The 22,175-nt window shown below is 41.3% G+C and overlaps 1 protein-coding gene across 8 annotated transcripts in view; it reads left to right on the top strand.

Moving 5' to 3' along the window:
- ncor1 (nuclear receptor corepressor 1) overlaps positions 1-22,175 on the top strand; it is a 53,593-nt gene that overhangs the window by 16,127 nt on the left and 15,291 nt on the right. For 6 of the 8 annotated variants that reach the window (XM_071460680.1, XM_071460683.1, XM_071460681.1 and 3 more), the window contains exons 10-23: positions 839-1,011; positions 2,479-2,569; positions 2,821-2,999; positions 3,163-3,217; positions 3,685-3,786; positions 11,915-12,045; positions 12,752-13,041; positions 15,374-15,439; positions 17,932-18,068; positions 18,170-18,263; positions 20,040-20,487; positions 20,603-20,726; positions 21,086-21,263; positions 21,937-22,104. In XM_071460680.1, coding sequence (XP_071316781.1) covers positions 839-1,011; positions 2,479-2,569; positions 2,821-2,999; positions 3,163-3,217; positions 3,685-3,786; positions 11,915-12,045; positions 12,752-13,041; positions 15,374-15,439; positions 17,932-18,068; positions 18,170-18,263; positions 20,040-20,487; positions 20,603-20,726; positions 21,086-21,263; positions 21,937-22,104 — 2,236 coding nt within the window. Of the gene's footprint in view, positions 1-838; positions 1,012-2,478; positions 2,570-2,820; positions 3,000-3,162; positions 3,218-3,684; positions 3,787-6,175; positions 6,495-11,914; positions 12,046-12,751; positions 13,042-15,373; positions 15,440-17,931; positions 18,069-18,169; positions 18,264-20,039; positions 20,488-20,602; positions 20,727-21,085; positions 21,264-21,936; positions 22,105-22,175 lie in introns of those variants that run through there. The other 2 variants (XM_071460684.1, XM_071460686.1) reach the window with 2 other exon arrangements.

Raw genomic sequence — 22,175 nt, 5'->3', positions numbered from 1 at the left:
AGACCTCTTGGACTCTGAACAATGGCAGAGTGCACATGACCTCGTGCCAAGAGGAAGGTGAATTGTTTGTCCCTTGCTGCAGAGAGTGGAAATGAGGGTGTATTGTCCTCCCAATACAGGAGTCTTTCCATATTTTCACTTAACATTTTAACTCTTGTGCCTCTGGAAATGAGTTTGAGTTTTTGCTACATTAAGTGTTTGCATGTGTTTGCTGAAAAGTAAGTGTCTGTAACAAAATGGCAATGAGCTTGTGAAAGCTATTTGTAAACAGGATAGTTGCATCAGAACAAATTGTGCTGGGGTCAGGACACTGAATTAGGCAATTTGAAAGACAAACACAAACCCACAACAAACAGTCAGTTCCTGAGCAGCAATCACACCCTCACCTCTTCTGCCCTCACTTCAAGCTTCTGCAGCCTTTTTGTAGTTGGTTACTTTAGTTTTTATGTTCACTTTTAAAGATAAACTGTAACACGTGTGAAAATAATACATGCACTGATAAATTCATGTTAACCTACAGAGCCTATAGAAAATACAAATGTCACGGTCATTGTTGATAATTAACCTGATAGTAAGATTTTAATAGTTTCCATTATTTGCATCTATTTTGCCTCTTCTCTTCAGTGACCACCAACTGTACCTCCAGCAAACTGTTGTATATAAATAGTGCTCATTTGGGTTCAGTTGTACTTCTTTAGGACAATGTTTTTAAAAAAAAAAAAAAAAAAATCAAAATAGCACTTATTTTAAGTAATCTACACCAGTGTGACATTAAAGCATCAGAAGATGCCCGTTTAATCTGTGTCACAGTCATGTGTTTTTCATGGTGTGTACACAGGAACAGAAGATCTGCCAGCGCTATGACCAGCTGATGGAAGCGTGGGAGAAGAAGGTAGAGCGGATGGAGAACAATCCCAGACGCAAAGCCAAGGAGAGCAGAACACGGGAGTACTATGAAAGGCAATTCCCTGAGATCCGCAAGCAGAGGGAGCAGCAGGAGCGCTTCCAGAGGTAACAGTATTTACCTGTGGCTGTGATTGGTTCTTTGTTCAGAATCACACTGATACAATTCATACATTTGTTCTAAGATCTTCCTCCTCATCTCAGTGATGTGTATTGGTTTACACTGGAAAGGGGGCGACTTTGTTTCCATACAGACCAGGGCTGCCACAAACCACAATTTTCAGTATTGATTGAACTGCAAATTATTTTCTCAGAATAATTGATTGGTCTGTGTCAAAAAAGTTGCGAAGAATGCCTCATCACAATTTCCATGTGCCCATTTTTACATCTTTAAACTGCCCACTTTTATCGGCCGACACTCCAAAACCCACAGATGTTCAGTTTATCACAGAAATCTCAGAAAAACAGCAAATATTCGCATTGGAATCAGTGACTTTTTCTGAAAATTTTTCCTCAATATATTACTTGAACAATTAATTAATTATCACAACTGTTTCCTGAATTTTCTGTTGATTGACTAATTGTTACATATCTCATACAGACACATACTTGGCTGGTGGAAGGAAATAATTTGTACTCTGATTTGCTTTATGTGGTGCTGCATGACCTATACTTGAAGATAGCAGCATCTCTGTCTATTTCTCTGAGAAATTATACATTAATTTATAGTTATATTTATTTTAGAACAAATATTGACATGTCTGTTATTGTGGTTTTATAGCCCAGCACTATCTCTGTTTACTACAGGTAACTGAGCTGGAACCTGTTGCTCTACAGGAGCAGATTTTTTGATGGAGGCCTTGAGCGGAGTACAATCTCTTCCTTGTGTCTCATGCAGAAGTGTCCATTTTGTTAGCAGTACATTGTGCCATCACAGCACAGGACTGAAACTGAAACACAATTTTTCAGTGTTTAAAACACTGAAGGATCTTCTGTATATGTGAAGGTGCTCAAAGATGGAGGGACTAGAGTGAAATCATATTCTGGAAATCTTTTGATGGATTAAAAATGTTGACAACAACTGCAGCCACACCCAGACATTAAAATAGTCTCCTCCATTTTTAGGATATCTGTTATCACTTAAATGGAGGGCACTAGGTGGTGTGTGGTGGCCTACTTTGGGCAGAGACACCGGCTGTCTGGGTGGCTCTGGAAAAGGCTGGTAGACAGGGTCAGGGTCCAGCGTCTGGTTGTTGCTGGCGCTGATGCTTTGTGCCTTCACTGAAACCTCCGAGTGAGAGTTTGCAAGTCAGCACAGTTTATGCAGACTGCTCGACCATGAAGGAGGAAGCAAGTAATAACTAGCCAGAGAGACTTTCATTCATTAATAATGGGTACAGTGATTCTGTTTGTTAACAGTTTGGTTTTGATTGGAAAGGAAACAACTGTGAATAAGTCATTGAAAGCTTGGAAATTTTAAATACCGTCTTTGCATGGCATACAAATGTAATACAACATTTTATTACATTTGTAAGGTTTTAACATTTGTAACACAATATGTTCCGTTTTCTACAGAGTTGGTCAAAGAGGAACAGGCCTCTCTGCAACAATTGCAAGAAGTGAGCATGAGATTTCTGAAATCATCGACGGTCTTTCTGAGCAGGAGGTGGGTACTGACTGTAAAGCCTTTGAAATATGCTACAGTGAAGAAATGATACCCCAAACACAGACGAGACTAGTTTGTGTTTTTGAAGAGGTAGAGATCCCTGTAGCATTTGTCTTACTTCATCATCTTGACTATATATAATCTGCATAAGGCTTGGAGCAGATTTTAAAGTAGAGAGATGATTTATGGAACAAGGGAGATTGTTCTCTGTTGGAGTAACTATGGCTGCTTTCTCTGTCCATGTTCCACAGAACAATGAGAAACAGATGAGACAGCTGTCTGTCATCCCTCCCATGATGTACGACTCAGAGCAGAGGCGAGTGAAGTTTATCAACATGAACGGTCTGATGGATGACCCAATGAAGGTGTACAAAGCCCGACAGTTCATGAATGTTTGGACCGAACACGAGAAGGAGATCTTTAAGGAGAAGTAAGTTGTTTTAGTTTAGTGGGTGGCAGAACATGCCTGAGTCACAGTTTGCCCCCGTAAATCCTGAGTGCAGAGATGGTTTATAGACCTTAATGCCAGCTTGCACTTGCACTGATGTATTTTTGGCCATAGCACATGATTAACAGCTGGCGTCTCTTCGCAGGTTCGTCCAACACCCCAAGAACTTTGGCCTGATTGCCTCTTATCTAGAGAGAAAGGTAAACTGCTGCTCGTATTTTCACATGTGCCACTTTTTTTTAGAATATATAGCAAGATTTAGTGTTGTTGATCTTTTCGCTGGTAATATTAAAGACCTATGGACTCAAAATCATGATCATTTTTTTATAGTAAAATATGAAATTTTTATCATTGTTGTAGTTGAGTCCAACATGATGGAATAAAGTATTTGGCTTTAATTATTTGAGCATTTATCATAAAACCCTTTAAGAACAGCTTATTTTGATTTATTAATTACAGGGTATTTCTCTATACATACCAACTCTTAATATCCATCTTGATAATTATAAACCTATTCAGTGTGTGGTTTATGCCTCTGAAAGTTATCATTAACATATTGATTGTGATATTGTACTGCACAGTGGGAGTAATACATGTGGACATTTCATATGTAACCATATGAAAAGAAACCAACGGCTGCTGAATATGTTGCAATTTCTTGTTTCAGTGTGTTGCTGACTGTGTTCTGTACTACTACTTAACCAAGAAGAACCACAACTACAAGACGTTGGTGAGACGAAATTATGGGAGACGGAGAGGAAGGAACCAGGTAAACCTCAGACTTTTTGAAATATCTGTTAACTGTTTGTCCCTAGTGTCTCTCTCTCAAATGAAGGCTCCTTGAAATGATACAAAGATGGCTTCTCCTAATGAATAAAAGGGCATTCAAGTATTGAAGATGACAAAGTAGTGAGTCAACTCTGTCAGCTCTGTCATGCGGCTGTGAGATGTCATTGATTCACACGCTCAGTTTGCAGAATCTGGTTTATCTGACTCTTTTTGCCACACCTGTTTCGTGTTTGCTCACATTTTGTTTGTGACAGATACTCTGTGTGTCTACTACATTTACACCACATGCGCCACACCTATCTATAGTGTTAAGTGGTAAGAATTTGGCATCCACATTGCTGGCACTATTCATGGGTCAGTGTGAGTGAAACAAGAAGCAGAGTGGGCTCTCCCCACCTTTTCTTGAATTATTAGTAAGCAGCATTCATTCCCTCCAACATCTCAATCATGGGGATTAGCGGCTTTATTTTGTTTTTATCTTATATTAAACCTAATATTTTAAAACTGTTAAACTGGCCAAAAGAAAAGCTGACAAATATTTAAAGAAGTCACTTTGGGCTTTAGGAAATTGTTTCATTGTTTTTTTGTTTTTTTTGGACATTTTATAAATGAAAGAGTCACTTGATTAATCAAGAATCAGCAATTTAATCAATCATGAAATTAATTGTTAGTTGGCCTTCTTCAAATCCAATAAAAAACACACACCCAGAATTATGATGTACCATGTTCTGCTCCTGTGGGCAAACTCAGCAGAACACGAACACACACACACACACACACACACACACACACACACACACACACACACACACACATTGGAGATAAAAGGCCAGGCCAGGTCAAAGGTGACGTTCAGAACATAGGGAAACTTGGGACACACTCATGGTTAGAAACATGTTATTATAATTTTTTAAATAATAATAATAATAATAATAATAATAATAATAATAATACAAAAGCAGAAGAAGCAAAAACAAGAGTTGTAGCAGCATTACTGAACTGGACAGGTTCATCAAAATCAGTAACAACTAATGCAAAGGAAGTGAAATAATTATATATTTATCAACGAATGCAAAAGGAGCTGATGGGAGGAGTCTGTTTGATCCTCTTGCTGTGTCTGCTGCATTGGTCTCTACAAAGAAGCATTTGTGACAGTATCAAGATCAGAAACAAACCGGAAAATTGTGTGAAAATGACAAAGTTACAGCTATGAAGATATGTTGTTGTGCTCTTCAGGGCATTATGCAATTATTGTCTTTACACCAAAAATCAGGACAAATAGATGCACCACCTCCCAAGCCTGTGTTGAGGGACATTAATATCACTCATTCTGGTTGATGTTGTCTCCTTCACCTCACTGATGCCACAATCCTTGAAGAGGACATTCTGTCTCTGTTACTGTGTGACACAATGGGCTGGTTGTAGACTGTTTCTTTACATAGGAGGATTCATTATTGCTTCTTAAACACAAAGATGGTTCTGCTTATTTTACCAAGTGACATGGATCATTGACCTGCCGTTAGTTTGGACCTGCCAGCAGTTGAGAGAGGACTTGTCCATTTCTGTGACACGTAGTGCCAAGCAAGTGTGGACGGTGGTCTTTCTATATCAGCAGCTTGTGAGCTTATGGAAGACTCTCTCTGTGTGTTTTTGGAGTTCATGGTCATTTGGTATGGTGGATCAGTTGCAGATTGCTTTTTTTAAGTTTGAGTAACAATGTGAGTTTTGTGTAAGAGACGGGGGACACACAAACAGGCTGTCAGTGTTCATGCAAGATTCAGTTCAGCAGCTGTTGTGCAGTGCTTATGTCATGTTTCATAACTGCTAAAGGTGGTTCCTTTTACACTTACATACGTTTTGTGCGATTGGAACTAAATGTATGTAAGTGGGTATAGGATGGTCTCTATCATTGTCTTAAGATTTAGGTCAGTTGCTTCACTGGCTCCAGTTTTTCCAAACTGTCTTGTCGTTGTTGAGGATGTTAATATTGCTTTTCTTCGTTGCCATTTGTACTAATGCACATCAGGATTTCCAAGCTACTGGTGTGACTTGACAACTGCAGTTTGAGTGAGTCATTAAAGAGAGAAGGAGGACAGAGTTAGCAAAAGCAAGAGCAAAGGAATGTAGGGTGAGTGAAACTGAGTGAAAAAAAACCCTCAGCGAGGCAGAGTCGGTGCTTGCAGCTTATCTGGTTGAGTGTGTGCTTGTTGTTTTTTTTCATTTTCCATTTCCTCTTTCTTCTATTCCTCTGAGAGAGAGAGAGAGCGAGAGAGAGAGAGAGAGAGAGAGAGAGAGAGAGTCACCCCTCTATGAAACGGCTGAATTGGTACAGCCCAGCCATCTGACAGGCCCAAAAAACTCACTGTGCTGCTGTGAGTGCCAATCAAAGAGGAGTGCACGGCAGGGATTACCTTGAGTGACCCTGCATAGATTAGTGCGTGCATGTGAGATGGACAATTCTTTGGGCGGCTTAAGCGGCCTGATGACACGCTTTCCTGGAATATGTGCGGCCGTGCCGTGGCCCGGCAGCCCTTCTAAGGAGCTCTGCTATGGTGCTGTCCTGCCCCTCTACTGCTATCGTTACCACCGCTATGGAACTACTGGAGGGTAAACTCACATTTGCAACACCAGTAAGCTGTGGCTCACAGCAGAGCAAGGGTTTTTTATGACCAGCAAATGAGCTTGCAGGTATGTCACTTGCTTTGAAACCACAGATTTGTTTTTCTTTCTACTTGATACCACAGTCAGTCAGTTTGTTTCCGTTGTCCTGTTTCTTCTTTTGTTGTTTGTGTCATAGTATCTGTTGCTCTTTTGCTCGGGCCACTCGTTTCTTAGCCTACATATTTACTTGAGCCTTGTAAGCAGTCAGACTCAGCTATTTTAGGGCAGTTTTTCTAGGACATGTGCAGACATGGTTTTTAGTTTAACAGTCGAGCCAATGCAGTGTGGTCATGCATGTACATATGTCTCCATGATATGGCATATGAATTTTTGAGATGACAAAATGTTGGAATTAATTTTTTATTTCATATTTTTAGATTGCAGTTTGAGGCATTAGACACACTGGCTCTATATTTCTTGACTTGATGTGCTTGTTCTCACACACACACACACACACACACACACACACACACACACACACACACACACACACACACACACACCCCAAAAAAACAGTAAACATCAGTTCAGTGCACATAATACACACTCACGTGGAAGCCTTCATAGGCCACATTCCCCACTGTGTCTGCAGCCATTTCCTTGTAGAACTTGCTCCTTGTCTTCTTGCTCATGCTGGTCTGTTCTGACAGGAACACAGCATCTCTGTATCTCTGCTACTTGCTCCACATTTTCAAACAAAAGTCTCAACAACAGACTTTTTGCAGTAAAGGAACATTTTCAACTTATTAGTCATTTTTTGTGCAGGTTTGGCAATGTTTGAACTAGACTGTTTATATGGAGATCCAATTAGGACCAGCTGCAATACAGTGTGGCCTTTTATGATCTTCTTTTTTATGGTCTTCATAATGAATGTCACTGTGTAATATTTATCTACATTATAGCCAAGGGAGAGGCGGCCCCTCAGTGATTATGTTATAACTTGAAGCTGTAACTTTCATATTTATTCCAGTGACCTTCTAGGGCTCCACTATTGAGGAGAAAAAGTATTTACTTATTCCAGTTAGAAGTTAGATTATTTTGGCTTTGCCGTTTTAGTTTTGTTGGGCAGATCGTACAGTTGTTGCATAAAGTTGCAGTAATTTGGTAGTTGTACTGGAGTGCTGGTTCACCAGGACACCCTTTAGTCATATTTTAGAGATGTGGTTATTATCAGTTTACAGAATTGTCAATATTTGCAATTTGATTTCTGAAACAAATTAGCTGTAAAACAGACATCATATATCTAGACCAATATAAGGATATTGTTGTGATCATCTCTGACATTTTTATGGATCCTGTTTTTGTCTATGGGAAAAAAAAGAATCTGCTTTTCTGTTCGTCAGCCATTTTTACTTGAAGACAAAATGTGAAACAAAAACTGTATCGTGAAAAGAGAGCAAGGCAGATATGACAACTTGCATTGCAGTCCTGCAAAAATCCAGTTCTACCACAGCCATCTCTTAAGTTTGATCTCATCTAATGTACTAAAACACCTACGCTACAGGCCATATTTTTGCTAACACAACACATTCGTCAGAAGAGCAGAACACTGACAAACATCCAGAGCATGTGTTTGTGGTAAAATGCCAGAATGGGATACAAACACACTATTCAAATGTTAGTGCAACATTTTAAACATTAAAAGATGAATATGACATAAAGCTCTATTTTCAAAGATATTTTGAAAATTTTGTTTGATTTTTTTTGAGTGTACTTTAGCTGGGAGTAGCCTGCTGCACACCTTTATTGTCTTTTGCCCTTTATTATCATCACACACCCATTTTGTGCTGATGAGAGCCTGTAGCTGAAAAGCATCAGCCATGATATTGTAATAAAATATGATATTTTATTTATTTATTTATTTATTTATTTATTTATTTATTTGCCTTGATTTTGAGCCACCTTTTTCCACTTTGAACTGTTTTGACTTTTGAGGTTGTGCATCATACTGGAAACACTTGTTAAAAACAGTTATGAAATTATCCTAAAGGTTTTATATTGGTATATGTGATCAGTATGTATAGGGTGAGCAACAATATACAACTCTTTTCACACGTTTGTTCTTTGTTATTGGGGTTCATAAAGGCAAAATGCACCCCCCATCTTGAGAGCCCCTCTCTTAATTGCCTGGCAGTAAAGTTTATCAAGCAGTGAAGTAGATATCATTGGTTTGTAGCACCAGTGATGAGCTATTCTTTCCCTGCAGAGCTCCCTGTAACCAGGGTAACTGTGGGTAATGTTTTTTACCTTATTTTTGACAGTTAATTGTTCCATCATGAACACTGTCAGCTGGATTGCACATTTTCATCCAAAATGAAAGCAAGCTATACACCACAAATTAAAAAGCTGCTGTTAAGTATAATATTTTAAACTCATTCCCTATTCTTTTCTTTTTTTCCCTCCTTTCAAACATTCATTTACATGAATGTTTCTGCTAATGCTAACTGTGTCATTGAATGATGGCAGTTACTGTAATGAGTTTTAAGGACTGAGGTGATGCACAGTAATAATTAGTGTAATAATTAGTCATTTTTTTAATTCCCTGTTCCTTCAGTGAAACTGCTTGAAGCAAGAGTGAGAGATTCCTCTGGTGGCCGAAGTTCTGTGGTAGGAAAGGGAAGATTGACTTGTGGCTCTGTCATTTCCTAAATCAAACAGGACTTGTGAATCAGCAAAAGAGGGGAGAAATTAAAACTCTCAAAATATTCAAGCCAGGTCAGGAAAGAGCTTCATTTAAAAACACTGAAGAACCACAGAACCACAGGGCCTCATTGACTTTTGGAGAACATCTGTGTAGAGGCTCTTTACACAGTGTGGGAGAAGAGGCAGGAATGCCACGGCTCTCTGACCACCTCCAAAGCAAACACGAGCGCTCCCAGACCCAACCAGAACAGCATCTCAGTGAAGGACATGTAGGGGGAGAATAACTCTGCCCCTAAAACAGACTGGCCTCCTCTGCAAAAAGGTCTCTGAATTGCTGAGTGCCAAAAACATTCCTTGCAGACTGCTGCAGGCAGGAAACGAGTCAGGAATTTAATTCCCAATCCAAGTTTGACGCGATCCTGTCTGTATACATCAACCTACAATCTCAGCTCTGACTCTGCAGGGCTTTCCTTACAGAATTGAACAATGCAGCTGCATCATCACTCTGCGCTGTATAACCATCATACCACTTCCAAAATATTGTTACATAACTATTCTCAAGCCATTTTAACGAGCAATATCCTAAATATGGGTTAACACTTTTGAAATGGACGGCACCATCAGATTTATTCTGGTGAGACCTCTGAGCTCCATCAAAAAGTAAATGCAGAAGTAGCTTCAAAGCAACAGTCTTGACAAATAAACAGTGAAGACATCAACTACAAATCAAATTTTCCAGTTTTGTCTACAATTGATTTAAGTGGTATGAAGGGAAGGCTGTGAACTGAACAGCCTAATATGAAGTAAATGGGGTAAACTTAATATAGCATCACATGCAGTTTTCTTTTGTATATTGTTGATTTGATTTTGCGAGTCATGTCACTCCACTCCTAGAAGGCAAAATCCTCTAATTATTGACTGTCTCTGGTTAGAGCTGGCTACAGCAGCCACTAATTCTGCAAGTCAGGAGACACAGACATGAAAACAGCTACTATCTGAGCAGCTAAGGCTGACTAATAATCTACTGGGACAGCTGCTCACTGTCTGTTTCTAGAGACTTGTCAAGCTTTTCAGTATCAGGCTTTATTATTTTGATATGGTGGCCAGACTCCTCATGTGCAGAGCAATGTTGTTGTAAAATAGACAGACAGCCAAATCCCTGCTTTTGTTTTTTTTTAATGTTGTACCCCTGTCTTCCTTCTCTTTGCCTCAGTCCATATCTTCTGCCTTTACCATTGAGTGAAGCACATTCCTTGGCCCCATCTGGTACCAGCATGGGATGTTTGGCTTGGCATAGCCAGACTTGTTCCAGCACAGCGCTTTCATGGAACAGGCAGGAGGAAGCATTCTGTGGTGTACCGCGCCAGCAGTGATGATAAAGAATGTTTCTCTGCCCTCCATCTCTCTGTCGGCCCTCTTTTTTTTTTTTTTTTTTTAAATTCAGTTTTGAATGATGTTTCCACTCTGCTTATGTAGTCAGTGATATCGATCTGAACTCAACCTCCAACCTTTTTTTTTATTTTGAAATACTAACATCATCTTCTCTTCAGCTTAAGGCTTGCTACCTTTTTATCTGTTGCAGTGTGGTGTAAAATTCATAATGAGGCTTATGGTCAAGCTCTTTTCTCTTTTTCATTTATTGAGACGAATAAGGCATGAGACTGGCCACACTCCAAATTTCATAATTTTATAGTTAAGGCGGACAGACCAGAGATCAGTATCTGCAGTGTGGTTTGTTTGTGTTTCACATGTTTCTGCAGATACTGGACTGTGTGAAGATCATCCAAATATGGCATAGCCTTAACCCTATCTGCACAGAGTATGCAACTCATCTCTTCATCTTCTGTCTGGTCTTTATATTGGTTGTTTCTTTGGTATTGTGAAAACTGAAAAGCAATTTGAAAGTAGAATTTCTAATGAGCCAGATGGCAGCATATAGGTTTGCACAATTAATTGAAATATTATCGAAATTGCAATATTCAAGAGTGCAAGAGCTGCAAATTTTTTATTTATTTATTTTTTTGATAAAAGTCAAATGTGTCATAACATCCCATAAATACTAAGTGCTACACAAGTGCTACAGAGGTGCCCCTGCCTACCAATCTTATTCTCCAGACGTAATTAACATTATTGTTTGATACAACACCAACAAAATCATCATTTTTATATTTTATAAAAATGTATGAAATACAAAAATGATATCATATCACATATCTCATATCACAGTCGCACTATCTACCAAAATCATACTAATACTACTAATACAAAAAATCTTTTTTTTTTTTTTTCTTCTGGTCTGTGTGCTATCAAACTCACTATGTAAGCAGACTGTTTAGGCCCATAGTCTGTTGTAGAGATGTAGACGGTCCTCTGGGCTCACAGGGCCAGTGCAAGCAGTGCTATACCATTAGAAGATGGCAGTTGCTTAATAAAATGTAATAAAGCTGGAGCAGGAAGTGTGTGAATGTCAGGAGGGTTGTAGGTGTGTAAGGTGTGTGGCGGGTTAAAGCTTTGACATCAGTGTATGTGGTATATTCTGTATCATATCAGACTGATCTAAGATTAATTAGCATATGGCCCTTTAAAAAATACTTGTGGTTGTTTGTTGTTGTTGACCTTTTAAAATGCGTTACAGGACAGGTTTTTACATCTGAATTAAAACACTGACATCACTAAGGACTGAGTAGTATGCACTGCTTGGTTTGTGGGTACTTTTAGCACTTTTACTAATCAACACATTGACCTTTTTCTTCATGTTTCAAGGAGAAACAACTCAATATTTTCCCTTTGTGTTTTGTCTCCAGCAAATAACACGTCCCTCACAAGAAGACAAGTCAGACGACAAAAACGAAGAGGACAAATCTGAAAAATCAGAGAAAAAAGAGGACGAGGAAAAGAAGGACGAGGAAGAGAAAGATGAAAAGGAGGATTCTAGGTGAGTTATGAATAGTTGTTTGTCCTGGTGTCACTCTTTGCATGTTAAATTTCAGCGCTTTCAGTTAATTATAGCTGTCATTAGAAGCAACTTGATTTCTTTAAATGCCCTCATTTAAAAGCAATGCTCGTATTTCAAATCCACTTTGTAAACAGTTCACCTTTTCACAGTCCAGTGATCCTGTACAGTTACAGCTGTGTGTATCAACAATATGCCTATAAACAAGAGATATGACTGTAGCTTCTGCTATGAATGAAGAAATTCCTCCTGGACGTAACCTGTTGAGCACAGGAGAAAAAGATTCACAAAGTTGGCTTCACAAGTGACTTTTATCATGCTGGATTGTGTTCTTTTATATTGTCTCATAAAATAATTAATGAATATCAGTATTGGTGCCGTAATGAGAAGAGTTCACATCCCCAGGCTCTTGTGGAGTGATTCATGTTCGTAGTCTAGAGAAGACTTGGAGGTGATAGAGCCGTGTCTGTTTTGGTGCTTTGCTAACAAACAAGACAACTTGCTAACTTGTTGGCAAGTCGATCCAGCTTCAGTGCGGACAAACGCTAAAAAAATATTTGTGCTGTGTTCAGTCATGAAGGAAAACAACAGATTACACAAAGGGCCTGTTATTGCTGAGTCAAAAGGGAACAGATATTTGCTGTACCAATGGTGTCTGAAGCTTTGCATTCCCTCTCCAAAACCACAGGGACATTGGCAAGGACAAAGACAAGTGTGACGGTGGGGAGGACGAGGACGGAAAGGAGCAAAACACGCCGCGTGGCAGGAAGACTGCCAATAGCCAGGGCCGCCGTAAGGGAAGGATCACCACACGCTCCATGGCCAATGAGGCTGCAACTGTGGCGGCCGAGGAAGCACCTCCCCCTGCCCCTGAGCCAGTCTTGCCAGATCCTCCGCAGCTCCCTAAACCTGATTCAGCACAGAAATCCATGAAGGAGCCTGCAAAAACTCTAGTGGCCTCCATGGATGCTAATAAAGGTGAATCTCCTTGGCTCTGGAAGTTGTTGAAAATATTTTTTTTGCAACACAGGGGCACACTTGGTGACAGAAAATTAACACAAAGGGAGTTCACAAAATATAAAACCATACAGTGTAATCAGACTGATGATTCAACAGCATGAGCGTATCCAGAGCTCATTCACTGCTGGTATTACAGTATTTTGCTATGTTCTGAATATTGCATACAGTCTGAGTGGATGTGTCACTTTTTGATTTTATTTGAAAGTCACATCTTGATGGGGTCAATCAAACACAGATTCAGTTTATATATATTTTACACAAAGATTTTACATTAAAAACATTTAAAATTCTGTTGGCTTTTTTTTCTGTTTTTTTTGGATTAGGTGACCCTAATTTTTTATTTTAACATTGACATTTTACTGAGGAACTATAACATATCACAAAGCACACAACGACCTAACTAAAGCAGTTACTGTCATGTGAGAGTCCACTCTCTGGTATCCCTTTTCTTTATAAGTGTCACTGGAGGATAAAAGATATTTTAATTTCTCTCTCACCTGAATAATCAAGTGTCACCATTGACTGGCCTGGTGTAATGGACAGTGTTCAGACCGTTCACTCCTTGTGTTATGAGCTGGGAGAATAAAATGGCACATGTCAAATATACATCTTAAACGAGGTTTAGAAACATGTCAGACTGTAGCTCTGCGAGTTCTGTCCCTTTTAAAATGTGTAGGTACATAAGCTGCTTTAGCTTGAAAGTGGACAGTTGGTTCACTAAGTTCAGTCACTCAATGCCAATGTCAGACAGACTCTTACCTGCACTCAGGGAGCTCTGTGTAGTCCGCCCATCACCATGGCAATCCACAGCTCTGGTTTAGCTGTTGTCATGGTACTTAGTCACGCACTTGTTCTCTTCCATCCTTGAAGTCTGTCTGTCTGACGGTGGCAGCTCAGGTTTTCAGGTATCAAAGTCCCTGTGTGTTAAGCTCGTTGTGGTCTTAATCTGAATCATTAATTCACTGTTTTGTAAGTGTGCTGTGCTCCTCTGCCACCTGCTCCCGCGGCTGTCTGTCCAGCTCTCCCAGTTATGCAAGGTTTGCCCTGTAATGTGATTAATTAACCTTCTACTCTGTGTTCTTCCATCCTGTCAACCCCCCTGACCTTTCTGGCCCTGTTGGTGCCATATCAAGGTTTACGTAGGACTGTGTCAACTGTAATCTCTCTGAGGGACTACATGGTGGATTTTGTGTGTTTGTTTGCTTGCCCTGTTGTAACCCCCCTGCTTCTTAGAAATAAGTTGGCTAGGTGCTAAAGGGTAGCTATCTAGTTTAGGAAGCTGCTGATTCAGTGGAGGCCAGAGGTGGGGGTTTGATCTTGCTTGAAGCTGTGGGTGATGGTATATGTGTGTCTGTCTGTGAGTGTCATTAGGTAAGATGCTGCAGTATAGACAGACACCCAGCCTGATTCCATATCCCAGAGATTAATGACCACCCTAGAGGGGTCTTACCCGTCACGGGGGGAACATGTGAGTTTTGCCACGGGGGAGGGAAGCCTTGTCCAGTAGACATTTGTTTAAGTCAGTGTAACTGACTGTGACTGGGGGACCTTTGGTAGGAGCCGTCTAAACAGTGAGAATTGATCTCCACATCTCAGAGGTGGGTAGGTGGGGGAGGGGGAGGGGAAGGGGGGGGGGCAAGCCTCCTGTTAATGTCAAGGGTACATCTGCTGCTATATTGGTCCAAGTGTTTACACAGTCTCAGTGGGTGCCATGGAGGAGAGTGTGCTAGAGTTCACTCGGCCCCCTCCACGCTAACCGTGCACTTCTGTGAATTTTGTATGAGGGGGGGAGCAACTGCGTAGTCAAGCCAAGGCAAGGAGGAGGAGTGGGTATGAGATGCGCAGTGTCACAGTAGAAGGGGTGGGAGGGTTATTTGCCTCCATCCAAGGCCTTTTCCCAAAGAGGGAGGCACGGCTCTCAACTCCTCCACTGTCTGGTGCGAGATCAGCTGACCACGGCCCTCCCCTTGTGGATTAGAGAGGAGGAGGAGGGCTTGTACTGGGCTGTGGGTAAGGGGAGAGACGCATAGATGGGAGGAGAGAGAGAGAGAGAGAGAATGAGAGTGTCAGAGGAGAGTGAGCTAGAGCAAGAGTGTAAGTGAGGGAGCAGGTCTCGGCAGCCCCTGAATGTAAACAGATTATTAGATTAGTGGCCATGAGAAGAAGGCGGCTGAAGAGAGGACTGTCACTCTCTCTCTGTCTGTCTCCCTCCCTCCCTCTCTGTTACCTTCTATCTCTCTTTCTCTCTGTCAGTGCTCATGGAGCTGTTTTTCTTTCCTTTGTGATTTAGCTGGTGCTGGTGAAACCGGAGAAACTTCTCGCTGGACCGAGGAGGAGATGGAGGTCGCCAAAAAAGGTAGTGTTTCAGTTCATTTCTCTCTCACTTTATCTCTCCATCCTTCCTGTTTCTGTGTCGCTGTGATCTTTTCTTGTCTTCCCCCCTCCCTTGGCTTTTCCTCTTCTGATTATCTGATGTTGCCTCGCCCTGCCTGTTTCTTACGTGCACAAAAGAACAAATGTGCACATGCATTTGCACGAACACAAACTTGTGCTGCTGCTTGTACTGGAAGCTGTCAGAGACTCATGAAGGGTTTCAGGGAAACCTTTTTCTTTTAACTCCACTGCTCTGCCGGTTTCTTAGAAGTGATCTATTAAGGCCATCCATTAAGCAACGTAGCGTGATTTTTTTTTCCTCCAAGATCACTATCTATTATTCACATTCAAACACTTTGTCGGATCCTCTGAAAATTTTAAAGTCGCTTTGGTCTTGTAAATTCTTTAAAATGTTGCACTCTGTGCCTGGTCTCACACTGCACCACTGCAGTCATTAGTCAGGTCATATGCCACTTGAGTGTGCCCCCTCTCCCCCCTTTTTGTTGGCTTTGTTGGTATCAGCTCTTATGTAGGTTTCCCTGAGAGCCAAGAACCATAGACTGGGGATTTAACATGGATTAATTAAGACTCTGTTGTGTGGGTACTGGAGATTTGTCTCCCCCTTTACAGAACTACATTACTGCTGTGATCTCCTCAGGCATTTGGACCTGTATGCTAGATATGTCTGGATTAGTGTACGCAAAAGAGGCCTGCTCGACCTCTTCTAGTCACATGGCAGAGCAGGTTCACAAATCACTTTTATGCTATGCTGCCACTCATGGGTGATCATGCATGCACATTGATCACAGTTGCTCTCTAAGTCATAGTTGGAACCTGTTGGTCTGTGTGAGCCTCTGTGTTAATGCATTCTAACACAGCCAAGGCCTGGAAGTCGAATCAAGGTTTTACCAGAAGGGGAAAAGAATGCGACCCTGTGAAGAGAAGTAGAAACAAACAGATTATTGATGGTATAAGTTGACACCTGCAGTCTAATTGAACTTTTATGAACAAGTAGTTTATCATTGGTCATTAACAACCATACTTTAAACAAGTCTGAAATGTAATTTCAAGCAATAGGTGTGATCAAACAGGGTCCTGTCATATCAAGCTCACATATTAAAGCCTAATCCTGTTTTTTTTAAACTTGCTGCTCATTGTTATTTCACTGGTTTGCTGCAAGTACATATGGACAATATAGGGCAGCTAAAAGTGTAAAATATATGATACAACAGCAGCACAAATAGTAACCTCCAAAAAAATGAATCAATGCAGATTTTACATTATAAGCTAGATGGCCATAAAGACAGCCTTTTATTGTAGAGCTGCTCCATTATCTTTTATTATAAGAGAAGAGATATTCCTTATAACATTTATAATAATTATAATATATTGGTTATCGACTAAATGAAGAATTTAAAATTAAGATGTTAACATCTTCTTAGCTCTGTCAAAAACTTTAGTCACGGACTTTTGCACAATATGAGTGAGTATATTGTTGCCATGGTGATACTGGTAATAATTGATTATTTCTCTGGCATTTTAGTTACTGTCATTTGACAACAGTCAAGAACGTTGTCTTGCAACCAAGTGTAAATTAATCTTAAAACATTTAAATAAATTATGTATGTTTTTATGACTGCGAGATGAAGTTACCATAGTGGTCAAAACAAATGAGGCTACTTGTGTTGGTGTTTTGAGTATAGGCTGTCTCAAGGTTTCTACTGTATGTTACAAAATACACAAGACTGGATGTTTATAACTCTAAATAAGGCACAAGTCACTCTGAACAGTCCCAATGCCCTCATTCCCTCATTTAAGTAGAGGGGTAATGGGGCCTTGTGTGTAGCTCTGTGGTGATTTGTCATTTGTCTGCCAGTTTCCCTCAATCTCCACAGGGCTGGGAGGGAGGGGAGGTCACAGGGGTTACAGCATTTAGAGAAGGGATGCCCAAATGTCAAAGGTAAATGGCGGTCTTCCAGTTTACTGCAGCTTGGCAGAGTAGTTTCAGAGTTTAGTGAGACCATCAAAGTTGATTGCATGCTCAGCTCAGTGTTAATCAGGACGGGAAAGACCAACAACAAGCCGCAGCAACAGGGACCCCAGGAGTATAGTGTCATTTTACAGCAATGACATGGTTTGTCATGAATACCAATACCTACAGCAGTTTTTGATTGTAAAGAGACTATTAGGAATTTCTTGAGATCGTCCTCTTGAATCTGATGCAGCATTTAGCAGTAATTGGAAATGTTGGAATTATTTAATGTCAGAGTCAAATCAGGATTTGATGTATTGGTTATACCACTCTGCTGTGCCTCTTAGATAGCTACAGTTGAATGCAGTGCATAAGAAGATATTAATTAGTCTTAATGTAGCATTAGCTTATCATAAATGACAAGTGATTTTAGCCTCACTAATTTGTGTATTAAAAGGCAGAAGATCTTAAATGCTGAATTGTCTCTCTCTGTCCTGCCTCAGGACTAGTTGAGCACGGGCGAAACTGGACAGCCATTGCCAAAATGGTGGGCACCAAAAGTGAGGCTCAGTGCAAGAACTTCTATTTCAATTACAAGAGACGTCACAACCTGGACAACCTGCTCCAGCAGCATAAGCAGGTGAGCTATTTATTATCCTCTGCTTTCTGTCATGGCCTGTCATTGAACTTCTTTAACTGTGATGTATGAATGCAAGATGCTACTTTGTGTGTGTTTCCCAGGATACACGTCGGGCTCGTGCTGATAGGTCTCAAGGCGAAGGTCTAGCCACAGCATCACCTGATGATGATGAGGACAACGCAGATGACAGTGAAGGTCAGAGAGATGGATGATAGAAAGCATGAGCTCATCGTTACTCACACACACACACACACACTCACACTCAAACACATTTTGTTTTGGACTGTTTATCTGAGGTACAAGTCCCAGGGTAACCTGCATGAAGGACACACAGCAGGCTGTTTCTGTATACAACTTTGGTCCGTGCCTATCAGTCATGAGGCTTTGTGCCCGATATCACCAGGTACTAAGTAAAGAGAATAAGTAGAGAAAGAATGTAGTGGTGCGTACAGTGCGAGGCAGGAAAACCTGATCCAAAATGCCCTCAGAATTGTTATTTAACCATTTCATTTGAGTTGATAGCAATGCGCTCGCTCTGTACTGACTGTAGTTTTAATGAGGGGGGAAAAGGATCAAATGAAAAAAAGCAAAGGGGGGGAGAGGAAGAGATAAAAGATATGAACTAATTCTGACTACATGGGCACCTGTTGCATAATAGTTCTTGGCTTTGAAAATTCAAGAAGGCCTGCTCTTTGAACACAAAGTGCTGGTTCTCTTGTTTGATCCAGAAAGCCTACCTGTCTACCCGCCTCCCTCCTCTCCACAAGCCCTTATCTTTGCTGGAATTACATGGTGAGGGCAGCCTGCTTTGAAAAAGGCACTGTCCTATGTGTAGAAATATAGATTAACACAGAATATTACTGGTTTGTAAAATCAACAATTGCTTATTTAGTAGGTGCCCTTTTGTTGGAAAGTGGTGATCCTTAGCAAACCTCCAGTTCACATGATAGCAGTGGTGACAACAGGAGGTCACAAGGTTTTCTGTCATGTTTATTTGACTTTCTCCTTGTCTCACGCAAACCCAAACTGCTCTGTAGAGGCCTTGGTGATCTGCAGTGTGCAGATCTCACGTTATTATACATAAAGCCACAAGAGGCATTAGTACAACTCTAGTAAAGTGTACTTACAAACATTGTGATGGTTGTCCTTTGGATGTTTAGTAATGCTGCTTCTCTGATTTAGTTTTGATACATTTAATGCATCTGCAGATTGTATTTGCATAGATATAGTATCTGGATCATCACAGCAACAACTGCAGTGGCAGACAAGATGCAAACCAACAGAGACAGGCAGATTTTATACACACTTTCTATCTTAAAGATGTAAGTTATTTGAGATATTCATGTTTTGTATCATTTCAAAAATACAGTTTGTTCAGTATTTTGTTTGACATACCGTGTGTCTACAAGTTGGCATTTGAGATATGCTGTTTTTTGTATCTTTGAATGTATCTTTGATCATAGCACGAACATACACGGTATAGAAAAGATCATAAAATAAACAAAATGTGTACATAGATTAGATGCAGTAGGAAAAGGTAATAATGTGTGACCTAAAGCACAAAGTGATAAATTCCAGGTGGGAGGGGAAAAAATGTGCGAGGCGTGAAGTGAATATAACTTAGACTTAAGGTCTGTGTCATCTCTCACTTGTATCTTAGATCAAATAAGCAGGTATTGGTTGGTCTCAGATTGCTGCTGTAGACTCTCTACCACCTGCAGCTGATGTTTATGTAACGGTATGCAATTTATTACATGAAGCTTGTGTCATGGTGGCCATGTTTCCAGTTTTAGTGGTATTTTGAGTTACTCACTGATTAATTCACTTGTTCCACATTCCAAGTAAGGGTTCCCTATGTGATAAATCACCCCAGTATGTCGATTTATGTTGTGACAGGTCTACATTTATTTTCATTTTGTTTGTGTTATCGTTTATTTTAAATGACTAACTCATCCCTTCATGCTTCCTCAGGTGGTGACAACAGCTCTGATACAGAGAGTGCCCCTTCCCCCTCTCAGGCTGACTCCTCAAAGTCTGGTGACTCCAAGAGGGCAGACAGCGCTGCAGGAGATGCTCAGTGCTCTGACCAGGACAAAGGTCAAGCCAGCAATGGCAAGGCCCCAGAGCCCTCATATGGGGAACTCTGTGTCAAGGAAGAGAAAAGCCCAGAGAGCGAGAGTGGGTCTCAGGAGGAAAAGGCCAGGGTGGCTCCCTATCCCGGCTGCGTACATCCCAAAACTGAACCTCAGGATATGGACATGAAGACTGGAGAGGTTCAGGTTAAGATGGAGCCTGAGATCAAGGAGAAAGGAGAGAAGGGAGATCATGGGGAGATGCAGAGGGATCTCCATTCAGATAATGACTCCAGCGCCACCTGCAGTGCTGACGAGGATGTGGAAGCAGAGTCTGACAGACAGAGGTGTGTGTGTTTTCATAAACACTGTCTTCATGCTGTCATGTTCTGTGAACATATTTGCATTTTACAGGAACAGGACATGAGTGTTACTGATACGTTTTGCCTTGTGCCTCTGCAGAATATTCCCCATGGAAAAGCCTTCATTGCTCAACCCTCCTGGCTCGGTGCTGGTGTCGTCACCCAAACAAACCCAGCTCAACATCCAGCAGCTCCAACAGAGGGCAGCTGCCATCCCATCCATGGTTAGTCACAGTTTCATGTTGGTCCATTTAGGCTGGTATGGAGGCAGGCAGCAGACTGAAAACATACCCACTCATTAGTCATTATGAGCAATGTGGTAAAATCAGAAACTATAGGTGCTGTGCTGCCAATGTTTTGTGGTCTGTAAATCTGGATCAATTACCAAGGTCTTTTTCAAAGTGTAAGATGTATGTAGTCGTATTTTTATGTTACTCAAGTGTGTTTTTATATCCATTAAGCTAAAGGTCCAACATATGCAGAGAATTAATTTTTCAGTGCTGAGACAAATTGGCCTTATCTCATCTCTTTCATATCTGGCATTTCAGCTCATCTGTGCCTTTTCCCTCCTTGACTCGTCTAGGTGTCTGGTCCCTTCGGCCCTGGTGGTGTGCCCATCAGTGGTTTTGCCATGTTGCAACACCAGATCAAAGCAGTGCATGAGTCTGCGCACCAGGAAGAGAAGCAGAGGCAGGATCAGGGAGATCTGGAGCGCAGACCCCCTTTCAACACCCGCAGCCCCACCGTGCTCGACAGAGATGGTAAGAGAACAAAATCTATCCTCATTCTGTCCTCATCTGTCCTCCTCCCTGCTCATCGCTCCTTCAGCCTCGTTCCCTGTTGCTGCTAGCAGTGGACTATTTATAGCTAATGCATTTTTTAGGCCCCATTCTTTTTTGTGGAACGTTTGAAGGTGATCTGGACTGTCGTAGCGTGACCCAAACCAAGACAAAAAAGTTAGCTGACCCCGTTTTACATTTGATGCAAACTCAAAGTCGAAGTGTGCAAAGGTGTTCCTCCTGAATTGCCTTTGGAAGAAGGGGACTGTGGTGCTTTTTGAAGTTGAACGACTTGAGCATGTCAGCATGGGACATTTGCTGCTTCTGTGCATTCAGCAGTCAGACACTTAGCTTCAGAAGGGAGAGCAGTAATGTCACTAGGCCAGCTGCTTTACAGCTTGATTTGTTTTTTTTTTTTGGTAAAGCTTTTAGCACCTTTTAGCCGGAGTGCTGTGAGGAGTAGAGCAGCTGTCAGTTAGCTGTTGAGCTTTGGCACCAAGATATTTATTACATAGGTTTCAGCGGGTGTGTGTCCAGCTGGCGGTGTTAGTTGTAGAGGCCCCGTCCATTTTAGGTCACCTCAATGCTCACTGGCATTGGGTCCTTGTTTTAATAGTGGTTGTCTTCCCTTTGTCCCTATGCCTGTGTACTGCAGGTAAGCTCTTATCCTACATGCCTTATGACATGAAGCTGGCTCTGGACCAGGAGGCCCACTCTGGTCGGCCAGGCTCTCCCTACAGACTCTCTCCCAGGGAGCTGAGCAAGGCCTCACCCCAGCCTGACCCCAACGCCCCCAGTGCCTCCCGCTACAGTGTGCCACCAGGTAAAAGCACACATCTTCACCTCCTCCTCCCCCTCCCCTCCCTTCTTGCCTCCTCCCTTTCTCTGCTGATA

This window comes from Trachinotus anak, unplaced genomic scaffold (assembly GCF_046630095.1).
Source record: "Trachinotus anak isolate AG129_WGS33_773 ecotype Australia unplaced genomic scaffold, CSIRO_AGI_Tana_v1 ptg000024l, whole genome shotgun sequence".
Classification (NCBI taxonomy): Eukaryota; Metazoa; Chordata; class Actinopteri; order Carangiformes; family Carangidae; genus Trachinotus; species Trachinotus anak.
The sequence above is the reverse complement of the archived record's forward strand: the minus strand, read 5'-3'. Positions and strand labels throughout refer to the sequence as shown.